General features: G+C 43.6%; 1 protein-coding gene across 2 annotated transcripts; it reads right to left on the bottom strand.

Annotated features, from left to right (window-relative positions):
- Nucleotides 1–2,505: 2,505 nt before the first annotated feature.
- NEU3 (neuraminidase 3) lies at nt 2,506–11,751 on the bottom strand. 2 transcript variants are annotated; one of them, XM_023736567.1, is made up of 2 exons: nt 11,345–11,751; nt 2,506–4,158 (listed from the first exon to the last, which is right to left on the bottom strand). In XM_023736567.1, exons 1-2 carry the CDS (start codon nt 11,549–11,551, stop codon nt 3,106–3,108), a joined length of 1,260 nt encoding a protein of 419 aa, XP_023592335.1. In that variant the 5' UTR covers nt 11,552–11,751; the 3' UTR covers nt 2,506–3,105. The 2 variants fall into 2 exon arrangements, with proteins under 2 accessions (XP_023592335.1, XP_023592336.1); XM_023736568.1 differs by lacking the exon at nt 11,345–11,751 and adding an exon at nt 10,160–10,484.
- Between the last annotated feature and the right edge of the window lie 656 nt (nt 11,752–12,407).

Here is a 12,407-nt window from a genome sequence, read left to right as displayed (position 1 = left end):
ACCATCCAAAAAACAAGGGTCTGAGGTGAATATTAGGAGCTTAGGAATTAGGGAACCAGGGAGCATGTACAGGACAAGCAGGCTGAATGAGTCAGGGGAAGAATGGTCTGGGTAAATACCAGAAGCAGGAGGCTCCTACTACCTGTGCTTTCCTGCATATCTATACATGTGTGCTGGATAGATACAAGAATACAAGGAGCAGGATGTGTGGGGAGCACCTGAGGGCAAGGGACCACAGCTATGTAGTCCTAGCTCCACTCCTAAGGGATACAGGCCTCCAGTCGGCATTCCTCTTTTCTTCACAGCTGCCATCACCTACCCTATCTTTTCCATTCTACCCTCAACCTGAGGGTGACTGAAATGGGCTCAGTGAGGGTACCAGTATCATGACATAGGTTCCAGGGCCCTGAAGGCCTTGGGTAATAGGCACAAACAGGGCTGCAGTGCCCACAGCTCTCTTTGTTGGTCACCTGGAGAATGGACAAGTTGAGCCAACTTAAGGTTAGAGCTGGGTAGGACCTTCTCTGCAGGCCAAGCTGCTGGCCTATGCAGGCCTCTCTTTCCACAGGTTACAGGGAACAGCTGCAACCTGTTGTCATTTCTTCTTCACAGCAGCCACCACCTACACCACCTCTCCAGCCTAGGTTTCGTGTCTGCCACTTCCTTCCTCTCTCTGAAGGTGCTAAGATGCCTATCTGCTGTTCTTTTTCTTCACAGCTGCCATCACCCACCCTGGTCAACTCTCCAGTCCTCATACTGGATTTTCCCTGTCCCCCAACCTTCTTTTCTTACTATTCCTGAAATAAGCACATAGGCCTTTTCTCTAAAGAGTTTCACTGCTGGTTATTAAGGAAAAGCAAACACGAAGTAGGAAGGAGTAAGGGAAGGAAATTTAGAGATGGACGGAATATCTTATGAACACTGGTATTAGACATCTCTGGTCCACACTGGCATGACTGAGGTCCCTTCCCTGGCTCTCTTCCTGAACAGTCCCAGTGAAGTCTTGATAGTCTCATTCTCTTCATCCTTTAGCCCTGGTTGTAGAACTTAGCCATATCCCTATTCCTATTTACTTAGGGTATGGTGCTCAGTAAAGCTCTGCTGAACAAGGAGTTTCTACTACTCGGGAGGGGACTGCCCTTTTAATCCTCTCTCATTCCCCAATTCCTCCCTTGCACCACCAACTCTGTCCACCCCCAGCCCCACAACCCCCTCGACTGCCACTTGACAAAGGTATTCCCTGACAGTGGGCTTCATATAAGGAAGAAGAGGGAAGTGTTTATTCATCATTTGACCCAACGACTTAATGGAAGGTCCTACATGTAAACAGCATTTCCAGACAGTGGGGAGCCACAGATGATTTTCAACCAGGAAATGAAAATAAAAAAGTACCTTGCATTATACACAGGCACTCAGGAAATATTTAGAGAAATGTATAAATGAGTGAATGGATGATCATAACTGTGTATGGGGAAGATTACTTTGGCAATATATGAAAGGCTAAGAGAATTTTAAAACCCATTCTAAGCTACAGGCTTACACAATACGCTGAAGTAGGTGAAGTTAATCTCTGCTTTCATCCTACAGGACCCTCCCCTATCTTATCGGTGCAACTGCAACCCCTAGCTTCCTAGACTATATGCCACTACTAAGACTTGCTCTTTGTGGTCATTACCCAGCTTAAGGCATTCTCCTAAAATAGGGACAAAAGAGCTTTCCTACCCAAAGGAATAAATCTCTCATGACAGAATTTCTATCATAATAACAGGCTATGGGGAAAACAATCTAAAATAGGAGTAACCAATCTAGTATCATCTAAGATACCTAGCACAGGCTCAGTTCCGACCCAAACCTATAAGACAAAGAGGCATCCATACTTCACAGTGATTCCAATAGGTCAAAAAGAATAGGCCCAACTCAGAGGCTTGGGGGTCCAGAGACCTTCCTAAGGTAAGGCTGAAGACTTTCTCCATGGATTAAAGAGTGGCTAGGTCAGGACAACATTCTGAGAAAAACAAACTTGGGAGAAACTGCGCATCCTGGACAAGCCCTTGGACAGATGACTCCAGTCACGCTGGAAATGCAACAAAGGTAATGACAGCAAGTGTTACCATCACCCTAACATCTACAAACTACCACACCACCTGCATTTTCTCCCTCATTTTACGCCATAAACTGTGAGCTCCTTGAGGGCAAAGACTGTGGGAAGTTTTGTCCAAAGTTTTAAGTCCTAACCGATGCCCCTTTCCCGTCAGGAACCATTCAGTACCGGAGCTTCAGGTTTATCTTTCATAGGAGTAAGACCATCAGAAGCAACAAGCACCATAATAAAGGACCACTGGCACTGAGTTGCTCATTTTCTCCCAAGGAAATGATGCTTTCTGGATGAGGAAGGGAAGACTGAGCAGAGCTGCAAAGCTGGAGAAGGTAGGTGACTTCATGATTCTACTGTTCTGCCCAATTCCTCTAGGAGACAGAGCCCATGGAGCTCTGAGCATGATTAGAAGGGTCTGGGTTTCTTTTTTTTTTATATATTGAAAATAGAACAAATTATCCAGATCTTTATTCCTGCCATGACACCTCTTGTAACCTCACACCTGGATGAAGGGAGAGTCATGTGAAAAGATAAGTCCATTTCCATTTTGAGATCAGAGTGCTATAGGAAGTCAGGATTAGCTGACCATTGAGCACCCAGGCACTCTGCCTCTCCTAGGGATGGGAAGAAGCAAAATCACAGAAGCAATTCTCTCATTTTACAAATGGAGATCTGAGACCCAGAGAGGTCAGGTGATGTGTCCAAGGTCACAAAGCAAGTTAGCAGCAGAGGAAGGATCACATCATGATCTCCCAACTCCCAGTTCAGTGTTTTTTCCACTGCAGTAGCTACGGCAAATTTCCCATTTTGCTCTTTGGACGGGGAGGAGTAGATACTCTGTGCCAGGCCCTGTGCCAGGGTAGGGAGCAGAATACTAAGCTTTTGAATTCTCTGCAGACTTCAGTAACTTCTGTTATCTTGGCCTCCATTGTCCTGGCATTGGTTCCCACTCCTTTCTATGGGAAGTCAGGTCCTAAGACAATTAGTGTTGAACTGGCTCAGGGCTCCTACTAGGGCTGGTGCAGTTCCCCCTGCACGTGGCTCAGAATCTCTCTGTCTGTAAACAGGCGGAAGGCAATCTGCTCACACTCCCGCTTGATTCCACATTCAAACAAGCACCCAAACAAGCCCTTCTCGTCCACAGCAGCCATATCAGAGTAGCCACAGGGCCCACAGTGCAAGATCCAGGGACGGGACCAGCAGGGAGCCCCCAAGGGGGCTTGGTTAAGGTAGATGCCTAGGTCGACCCTCCGTTTCTTATTAGTTGGGTGTGAGTACAAGAGCCAAGATTCTGACAGTGTTCCAGTTTCCTGCTCCAGCCTCAATGAGCTGTCTAGTGGAGGGCTCTGCTCACCAACGGGAGCATCTTTGCCACCAGGGTCCTGGCACTCATGTGCGATCTCCATGGGCCGGAAACTCACCACACTGCCTTGGCAGCCATGTGGGGGCTCACAGAGCTGCTGGCTCAGGGCTGATCTCTGAAAGCATTCACCATGGTCAGTGCTGACAGCCTCTGCCCGGCGTCTATTTGGTGTCCGGGCACTGCAATACAGCACAGGGTGACCAGCCTTCCCAATCACCTCTGCCACCTCACACTCCACTGTCACCATGGGCCTAATGAGCCTGCCGTGATGCCATGTCACACCTAGGTCATCACTATAGATCATCAGGGAATGAGGTCTGGCTTTACATGGAAGCCGGAAGCAAAACAACCGATAAGGGATGTAGTAGGTGTATGCAGGGACAATCAGCCTTCCCGACTGTAGCTGGATGCCGTGACCTGGGCCCACAGCAAATGTGGCCCAGTGCTTCATCTCTGGGCCAATGACCTCCTCAGTCAGGTCCCTCACCTCGCTCCATGAGCAGCCAGCATCCTGACTGAAAATGAAGCACAGGCGGGCGGCATTCCTGCCTGACACAATCTGTTGCCGCTCGGTGACATGGTCCCGCACACAGATGAAGAACAGGTACACACGGCCACTCTTCCTCTCCCACACAGGACAGGGATTCATAGTCCGGTGCCCAGGTAATGTGGCTGTCATCAGTGACTCCAGGGGCCCCCACTAGATAAGAGAAAGACAGAGTAGGAGTGAGAGACTAATAGGAAGACATGAGGCTCATTAAAAGCATTAGTACTTTGAGAAAAGAAAAAAATATTGAAATCTATAAAATCATTAACACCCAGGTATTCAATAAACTCTCAAATACTATAAAATGCCTCATGAAGCTGGAAAGAGGCAATGCTAGATATTGTACATGTTCCTTCTGTCTGGAATGCTCTTTCTCACTTATCTGGACTCCTGATTCATCCTCCAATGTCTAAGTCAAAAGTCACCTCCTTTATGAAGCCTTCCATGAAACTCCTTCCTTCTCCTACCAAAGGCAATCAGTTGCTTCCTCTTTGTACGTGCATTTAGCACTTATTATATAACACTGTAATTTTCTTTTTTTTTTTAATGTGACTGTCCCTTCCTAGACTGTGAGGCTTTTGAGAGTAGAGACCAAATCTTACTAATTTTGTATCTCTAGCATCTGGGACACGATTGAAGCTAAATAAATGTTTTTAGAAAGAAAAAGAATAAAATAAAGAAAAGGAAGTAAAGCAAGGCAGGCAAACAAGGAAGTTTTAGGCAAATAAAGGGCAATTTTAGATAGATTTTTTTTTTTTTTCCTGTACTACCCTAGGGAAGCAGTTCATAACACTGTCATTAAAAGCTCAAGTGTGGAGTCAGAGACACCCTGGCTTTATCACTTACTGTGTAACCACGGGCTAAAAGTTACTTCATCTTTACCTCAATTTCTTCATCTGTGAAATGGAGACTTTAATACTATCCTTGCAGAGGAATTGTTGTAAGGATCAAATGAGATAATGACTAATTATACATAGTACAAACAAAGGCCTATTGTTGTGTGCCATCAAGTCAATTCCAAGACTAGAATCTTTACAGAAGCAGGTTACCACACATTTCTCCCGTGGAGTGGCTGGTGAGTTCAAACTGCCAACCTTTCCGTTAGCAGTCAAGCACTTAACCACTGTGCCACCAGGGCTAATCTCCTTAACATATTTTTTTTAAAAAAACCAACTAGAAGTTAGTAACAATATTTCCAGAAAGCCAGTAGAAATGGACAAAGGGCAAGATCAGACAATTCACAGAAAGAGGAAAAAACAAATGCAAATATGCTCAACATCACATATAAAAGAGAAATGCAAATTAAAATTAAACTGACATAGCATTTTTCATCTAACAAATTGGCAAAATCATAAAGTTTGACAACACTCTGTTGGCAAGAATGGAGAGAAGATCAAAATTACAAATGCATTTAACCTTTCTCAGCATTCCCAATTCTGGGAATTTATCCTAAGATATATCTGCTTATCCAATTAAGTACACACAAGATTTTTCACTGTAGCATTGCCTGACACAGTAGAATATTGAGAACAATATTGGTCCCCATAGTGAACACACGTAATGCATGGGGTGAAAAAGGATGGCCTCTATATATTGATCTGGAAAGATCTCCGTAATATATTGTTAAACGAGCAAAGCAAAGTATATACAGTATGTTACTTTTTGCATAAGAAAGGTGGAGGGAAGAGACTTTCAGTTATGAAAAGCTAGGTAATATGGACCAATCCTTCCACTGAGAACTAGAAAAGATGGATAAAATATTAAAATGAAAACACAAACCTCTGCCTGAAAGCACCAGAGAACAAACAAGGTAATGTAGAATGATAGGCCAAGAACTGAGAAAAGGTCACTCCGAGAGGTCAGTCTGGTATTTGCAGTCCCTTCTCCCCTCGGGGTATCTCTATTGTTGTTAGCTGCAGTGAAGTCAGCACACACACAACCCCACCCCACCCCCCATGGCAACCCATGCACAACAGATGGAACCACTGTGGTCCACAGGGTTTTCATTGGCTGATTTTTGGAAGTAGATCACCAGGTCTTTCTTCCTAGTCCATCTTAGTCTGGAAGAGCCGCTGAAACCTGTTCATCATCATATAGCATCATGCAAGCCTCCAATGACAGAGTGGTAGCTGCGCATGATGCACTGGTGGAAACAAACAGGGTCTCCAGCATGGAAGCGAGAATTCTACCACTGAACCACCACTTCCCCCAGGGTATCTCTACTAATTCTCAAAGAGGTAAAACTGAAAGGCTGAGAAGCTGAGCAACTCATTTGACAGCCTTATGGGGCTAGGGTATAGTATACGACCCTGATGTACACCTTTCCTGACTTTAAACTACGCAGTATCCCCTTATTCACCATACTTATTCAATCTGTATGCTAAGCAAATAATCTGAGAAGCTGGACTACATGAAGAAGAATGCAGCATCAGGATTGGAGGAAGACTCATTAACAACCTGCAATATGCAGATGACACGACCTTGCTTGCTGAAAGTGAAGAGGACGGCCTTCAGTATGGATTATATCTCAACGCAAAGAAAACAAAATCCCTCACAACTGGACCAATAAGCAGCAACATGATAAACAGAGAAAAGATTGAAGTTGCCAAGGATTTAATTTCACTTGGATCCACAATCAATGCCCAGGGAAGCAGCAGTCAAGAAATCCAATGACACATTGCAGTGGGCAAATCCATGGTAAAAGACCTCTTTAAAGTGTTAAAAAAGCAAAGATGTCTCTTTAAGGACTAAGATGTGCCTGACCCCAGCCATGGTGTTTTCAATTGCCTCACGTGCATGTGAAAGCTGGACAACAAATAAGGAAGACTGAAGATGGACTGATGCCTTTGAATTATGGTGTTCACGAAGAATATTGAACATATCACAGACTGCCAGAAGAACGAACAAATCTGCCTTGGTACAGCCAGAATGCTCATTAGAAGCAAGGATGGCGAGACATCGTCTCACATACTTTGGACGTGTTATCAGGAGAGACCAGTCCCCAGAGAAGGACATCATGCTTGGTAGAGTAGAAGGTAAGCAAAAAAGAGGAAGACCCTCAACAAGATGGATTGACACAGTGGCTACAACAATGGGCTCAAGCATAACAACGATTGTAAGGATGGCGCGGGACCGGGCAGTGTTTTGTTCTGCTGTACAGAACGGGTCGCTCTGCTGTACTCATAGGGACGCTGTGAGTTGGAACCGACTCGATGGCACCTAACAACAACAACATGGGGCTATAGGACAATTGGAAGAGCTGGTAAACTCTCCACGCTTTGAGTTCAAACCCTAACGGGTTAGATCCTAAGGGTAAGGATGAGAGTGAAGCAGACCAGCCCTTATGACAACCACTCTAGAAAACTGGCTGGCATTGTCTTCTGAAGTTAAACATACACATAACCTATGATCCAGTAATTCCACTACTAGATATATACCCAACAAAAATGCATGCACACAGTATCGAAAACCATGAACAGAAATATTCACAGCAGCATTATCCATAATCATAATAGCTAACACAAATACCCACCAATAGTAGAATGGATAAATTGTAGTATATTCATAAAATAGAATATAACAATGAAAATAAACATAGTACAGCTGCACACAACTTGTATGAACCTCAAGAATACTGAACAAAAGAAAGAACGCATAAGAGAATACACAGATTAACAGCAAGCAAAACTAAACTTGTGCTATTAAATCAGGATAGTAATTACCTTTGGGGAGGAGAAAGGGGGCATAAGACAGGTTTCTGAGGTGTTGGCAATATTCTGTTTCTTGAGCTGGGTGGTGATTCCCCAAGTGTTGGCTTTGTCACAATTCACTGAGCTGACGTTTCTTTTGTGTACTTTTCTATCACATGTTCTTACTTCACATTAAAAAAAGTTTTGAAAAGGAGTAATAAAAATATATACGTGTATTTCTTTGTTTATTAGGAGTGCTGGTGGCACAGTGGTTAAGCGCTTGCCTGCTAACTGAAAGGTCAGCAGTAAAGATTTATAGCCTTGGAAACCCTTTGGGGCAGTTCTACTCTGTCCTACACAGTCGCTATGAGTTGGAATCAACTCATCAGCAATGGGTTTTTTATTTCTTTGTTTCTGTATGAAGCAGCACTGGAAGGATACACAGGAAAAAACAGTAACTATCTACAGGAGGTAGAGGAATGGGAATGGGATGTACACCTTTCCGTATTGTTTACGTTTTTCGTAAGCTATATGTATGTGTTACCTTATTTTATCCAAATAAAAAATAGGAAGTTTTTTTTATCATTGTTTAATTCCTGCATGAATAGGCAAAACAAGTTACTAAGCAAAGCTTAGATCACGGAATCTCAGAACCATAAGGAACCACAGGAGTTACTAGTGCTAATTCCCATCTTACAGAGAATTCTCTTCTAAGTCTTCTGGATAAAGACCATTCAGTCTCTCATTGAACTAGCCTAGCGACAGGGAGCTCACTATCTCTGGGGCAGCCCATTCTATACTACAGTAACTTGTGCACTGTAAACACTTCAAAATATGTGATAAAGTCAATTTAATTTGGGGGGACATTTAGTTTTGGGAAGTCATAAGCTCAGTCATCCTTAGTGGCCGAGAGGAAAAAATTATTTGGGCCAGATATGTCTAATATAAAGTTGACATGAAGCTGGAAGAAACAGTAAACAAAGCATGAAAGCATTAGGATCTAAAATGATCTCAACCAGCTGAAGCAATGAGACATATCAAACAATCTCAGATTTTTCAGGAATAAAATACATCTTGGGCTTAAAAATCTGAATGAGGAAACCTGATTAAAGAACAAAAGTGAAAAAGACTTGGGGGTTTTAATGGATCACTAATCAATATTAGTCAACTGTGTTATGCATCTGCCAAAAAAGTAAATGCTACTTTATCTTAACACTACCTTCACTTGCCTTCGAGTCAATTCTGAGTCACGGCAATCCCACATATGTCAGAGTAGAACTGTGCTCCATAGGGTTTTCAATGGCTGATTTTTTCACAAGTAGATCACAATTCCTTTCTTCTGAGCCACCTCTGAGTGGACTAGAACCACCAACCTTTTGTTTAGCAACCGAGTGTGTTAACCATTTTCACCAGGACTCCTACTTTACCTTAGGCTGCAGTAAAAGCATACAAGATGGGATAGCCCACTCACGGCTGAGCTGGTCAGTTTACCCTTAGAGTCCTAAGTTCAGTTCTGAGTACAACACTTTGAAAAAGGACACTGACATTCCAGACCAGGTGCCAAGGACAGTAATCACAGTTTTCAAGGGACCAGAAACCATTATCAGGATTGTGGCCTGAGGAACCACTAAAAGAAGTGAAGCTATTTAGGCCAGCAAACAGAATACTCAGAGGACATGAACATGGTTTGGGCACTTCAAAGAGCAGTTTTCTGGAAAATGGACTTTATATTATGTATAGATCAACTGCCCTAGTAGGTATCATCTCAGTCCAAAAAAAACTTTACCAGTTGCCACCGGATTAAGTTCATTACTGGCAGTGTGCAAGTAGGCCACTTATGGAAAATGACTAATGTGGAGTTCTTACTATGTGTGATTACTACTATTTATTACATGTGGCAGATGATGGAACAAAGAGTCAAGTATCCAAGGTCACATAGCCAATAAATGGTAGGTCTTCCCTGACTCCAAAGACCATGTCCTCTTAACCACTAAGCTATCAGTACCCACTAATGGAACACAGATTTCTATACTGGGAAAGAAGTTGGGCTAGATAATTTTTCTAACGCTAAGATTCTACAAGTAAATCTGAGAATAAAAGTGAATAAAACAAAAAGAAGAGAGATGAGCTAAAGTAGACAAGTTTTTGAATGTGTGTGACTACCAGGTAGTGAGGTTATACAACAGTTGTGGTGTGATAAGAACTGCTTAACCACAACTGTGGTTGAAAGCAGGGAAACATGACCACACGCAGTGTCTGTCCTGGAGGAAATGAGACAGACTGAAGTTCAAGCTCTACTTGGCTGCAGGACTGGGCCTCCATGGAAAGTCACAAGGAAGACTCATGACAAGCGAAGGTGAAAGACAGGGTACTGGCGATTCCCTAAAGTAAAACGACTCCCCACAGGGACATGTGAGCCAAACGGTCATTAGAAAGCAAGGCCAGGGGTTGCTGGCAAGGCCCACCTCGAGTAGAATAGCATCTGCACTGTAAGAGCAGAACAAGCATCAGCTGTGGATATGAAGCGTTAATGGTGAGATTTCAGACATCTGTAGGTAGAAGAGCAGGGCAGGTTAGGGGGATTAAAGTACCTATTATAGTATTATTTATATAGCACTTTAAAGTTTACAAAAGACTCTCAAATCCACTGTCTCATTTGATCCTCACTACAACTCTGGGAGATAAAGGAAGGTAACAATGAGAGAAATGGGGTCTGAGATCCCTATAGCCCACAGGCACAAAGGCAACTTCCCCCATTAAACATGCGGTAAAAGTGTTCTACTTAAGGACAAGGGCTCCAATTGCAATTCCGTCACTTATTAGGTGCCCAAGGGTAGTCACTTTAATTCTCTGAGCCCCCGTTTCCTCCCATAAAATGGGGATAGTATGTACCTCACATAAAGCATTAGCAGTAGTAAGGTTGTTATTCTTAAACCTCCCCCTGCCCACCATCTATTAGTTGTGATCTTGAACTTGTGCAAGATCTTGGAGCAACAGGACCCTCATCAGCAAAACTGGAATAACAATGCTTACCTCCCTGGGTGACTTAGGAGGAATAAAGAAGCTAATGAATGAAGAGCACACCACGTATTAGCTGAATCAGAACCTGAACCATGGAAGCCTCTAGAATCAGAAATGGAGCTTGAAGCCTACTTCTACTGCTTTATTAGTTGTGCAACCCTGAGTAAGTGGCAACCTCTGAGTCTCGATTCCTTACCTGTAAAATGTGACTGACAACAGTACCTATGTTACAGAGTAGCTGTGAGGATCCAATAAGATAACATGTATAAAATGTTTTAGCTTAGCCCGATACACACAATCGTTGTTGTTGTCATTGTTATTGCTGTGTGTCATCAAGTCGATTCTGACTCATAGCGACCCTATAGGACAGGGTAGAACTGCCCCATAGGGTTTCCAAGGAGCGGCTGGTGGATTCCAACTGCTGACCTTTTGGTTAGCAGCCTGAGCTCTTAAACACTTTGCCACACAATTAGCACTCAATAAATGAGAGCCATTGTTTTATTTTTTATTTTTCCCCCTCCTCAGCTCCCCTCACAGAGCTTTTCCTGCACTGAAGGGTAAAGGCACAGATCTTGCGATACTCTAGACAGAAACTGAGGTTCTGGCCCAGAAAAGGGATAAGCAGTCACCTGTACTAAGTGCCCAGTCCTCAACCCTCGCCTCAGCACCAGGTGGAGAGCATCCTCATCCCTGCACGTGGAGCGCTTCTCTGCAAAGGCCAGAAAGGTTCGGGCAGCGGGGATGTAGAGCAGGGCTGGGATCCGGTAGGTGATCCCTCTCTTGTCTTCCTGCTGGAACAGAGGACTGTTGAAGGAGCACGATGTCACTTCTTCCATGACCTCTGCAAGGACAGAAGGCAGCTAAATGTGTGTCCATACCTAAATGCTGGCTTACATACAAGTTCTGTTCTATCATTTCATTTCTGCATACCATACAGGAGGCACAGATGTATTCAAATGCTTATTTTTTTATACAAAGGTAACATCATCATCTCAACAGCACAAAGCAAGCAGCATGTGTTCTCATTTTAAAAATCTATTCTCCTGACTCTGTGGGAATCCTGTGCAGCCTGTGTCAAGTGTGTCTCTCTCCAGAGAGGCTGTGCATTTGCTTCTGCCAAACATTCTGGGTACATTACCAGTCTGGGATGGTTTTTAATATCAATTTCTTGGCTTGGGGTTCCTAGACCATCCGAGTAATGAAAATATAAACCCAAATCCCTAAGAGGGAATGCCCAGGGCTAAGAATTCTCAGGGGAAACTTTTTTCCCTCTACTAGAACCTAGGCTAACAGGCAATCTTATTTGTCATCTTCCTGTGTCAGCAGGGGTTTTTTTTCCCCAGTCCATCCTATAACAAAGGGTGTGGATTTTCAAGGGACCTAGCTTCACATGGGATCTGTTCCAATTGGAGTCTAACCCTTGTGGGCCAGTGGCTTCATTTGCTGTAACAGCAGGTCTATCAAAGCCCAAGCTTCTAGGTAACTGAGACCAGCAAACACTCAAGGCAGCTGAGGTCAGATTAAAGGGCTAACTACTCTGGTTTTCAGTTTGCTCTTGGTTCTTAAGCCCCTAAGGATTTCTCTTACTTTCTTGCAAATTCAACTATAAAGAACTTCATTATATTTAATCCACTATTTTACAGGTAGCTAGCCTGCCACAGGGGCCCTGGTGGCACAGTTAAGTATTCAGCT

The sequence above is a fragment of the Trichechus manatus genome, unplaced genomic scaffold, assembly GCF_000243295.1.
Source record: "Trichechus manatus latirostris isolate Lorelei unplaced genomic scaffold, TriManLat1.0 scaffold00088, whole genome shotgun sequence".
Lineage (NCBI taxonomy): Eukaryota > Metazoa > Chordata > Mammalia > Sirenia > Trichechidae > Trichechus > Trichechus manatus.
Note: the sequence above shows the minus strand (reverse complement) of the source record. Positions and strands in the feature narration are given on the sequence as shown.

Bases quoted from the DNA above. Each gene is read 5' to 3' on its own strand.
- NEU3 (XM_023736567.1), bottom strand. From the start codon at position 11,551: ATGGAAGAAGTGACATCGTGCTCCTTCAACAGTCCTCTGTTCCAGCAG. The intron at 4,159-11,344 runs GTGACTGCTTAT...TCTCTTATCTAG, and splicing joins GGACTGGGCACTTAGTACAG to TGGGGGCCCCTGGAGTCACT.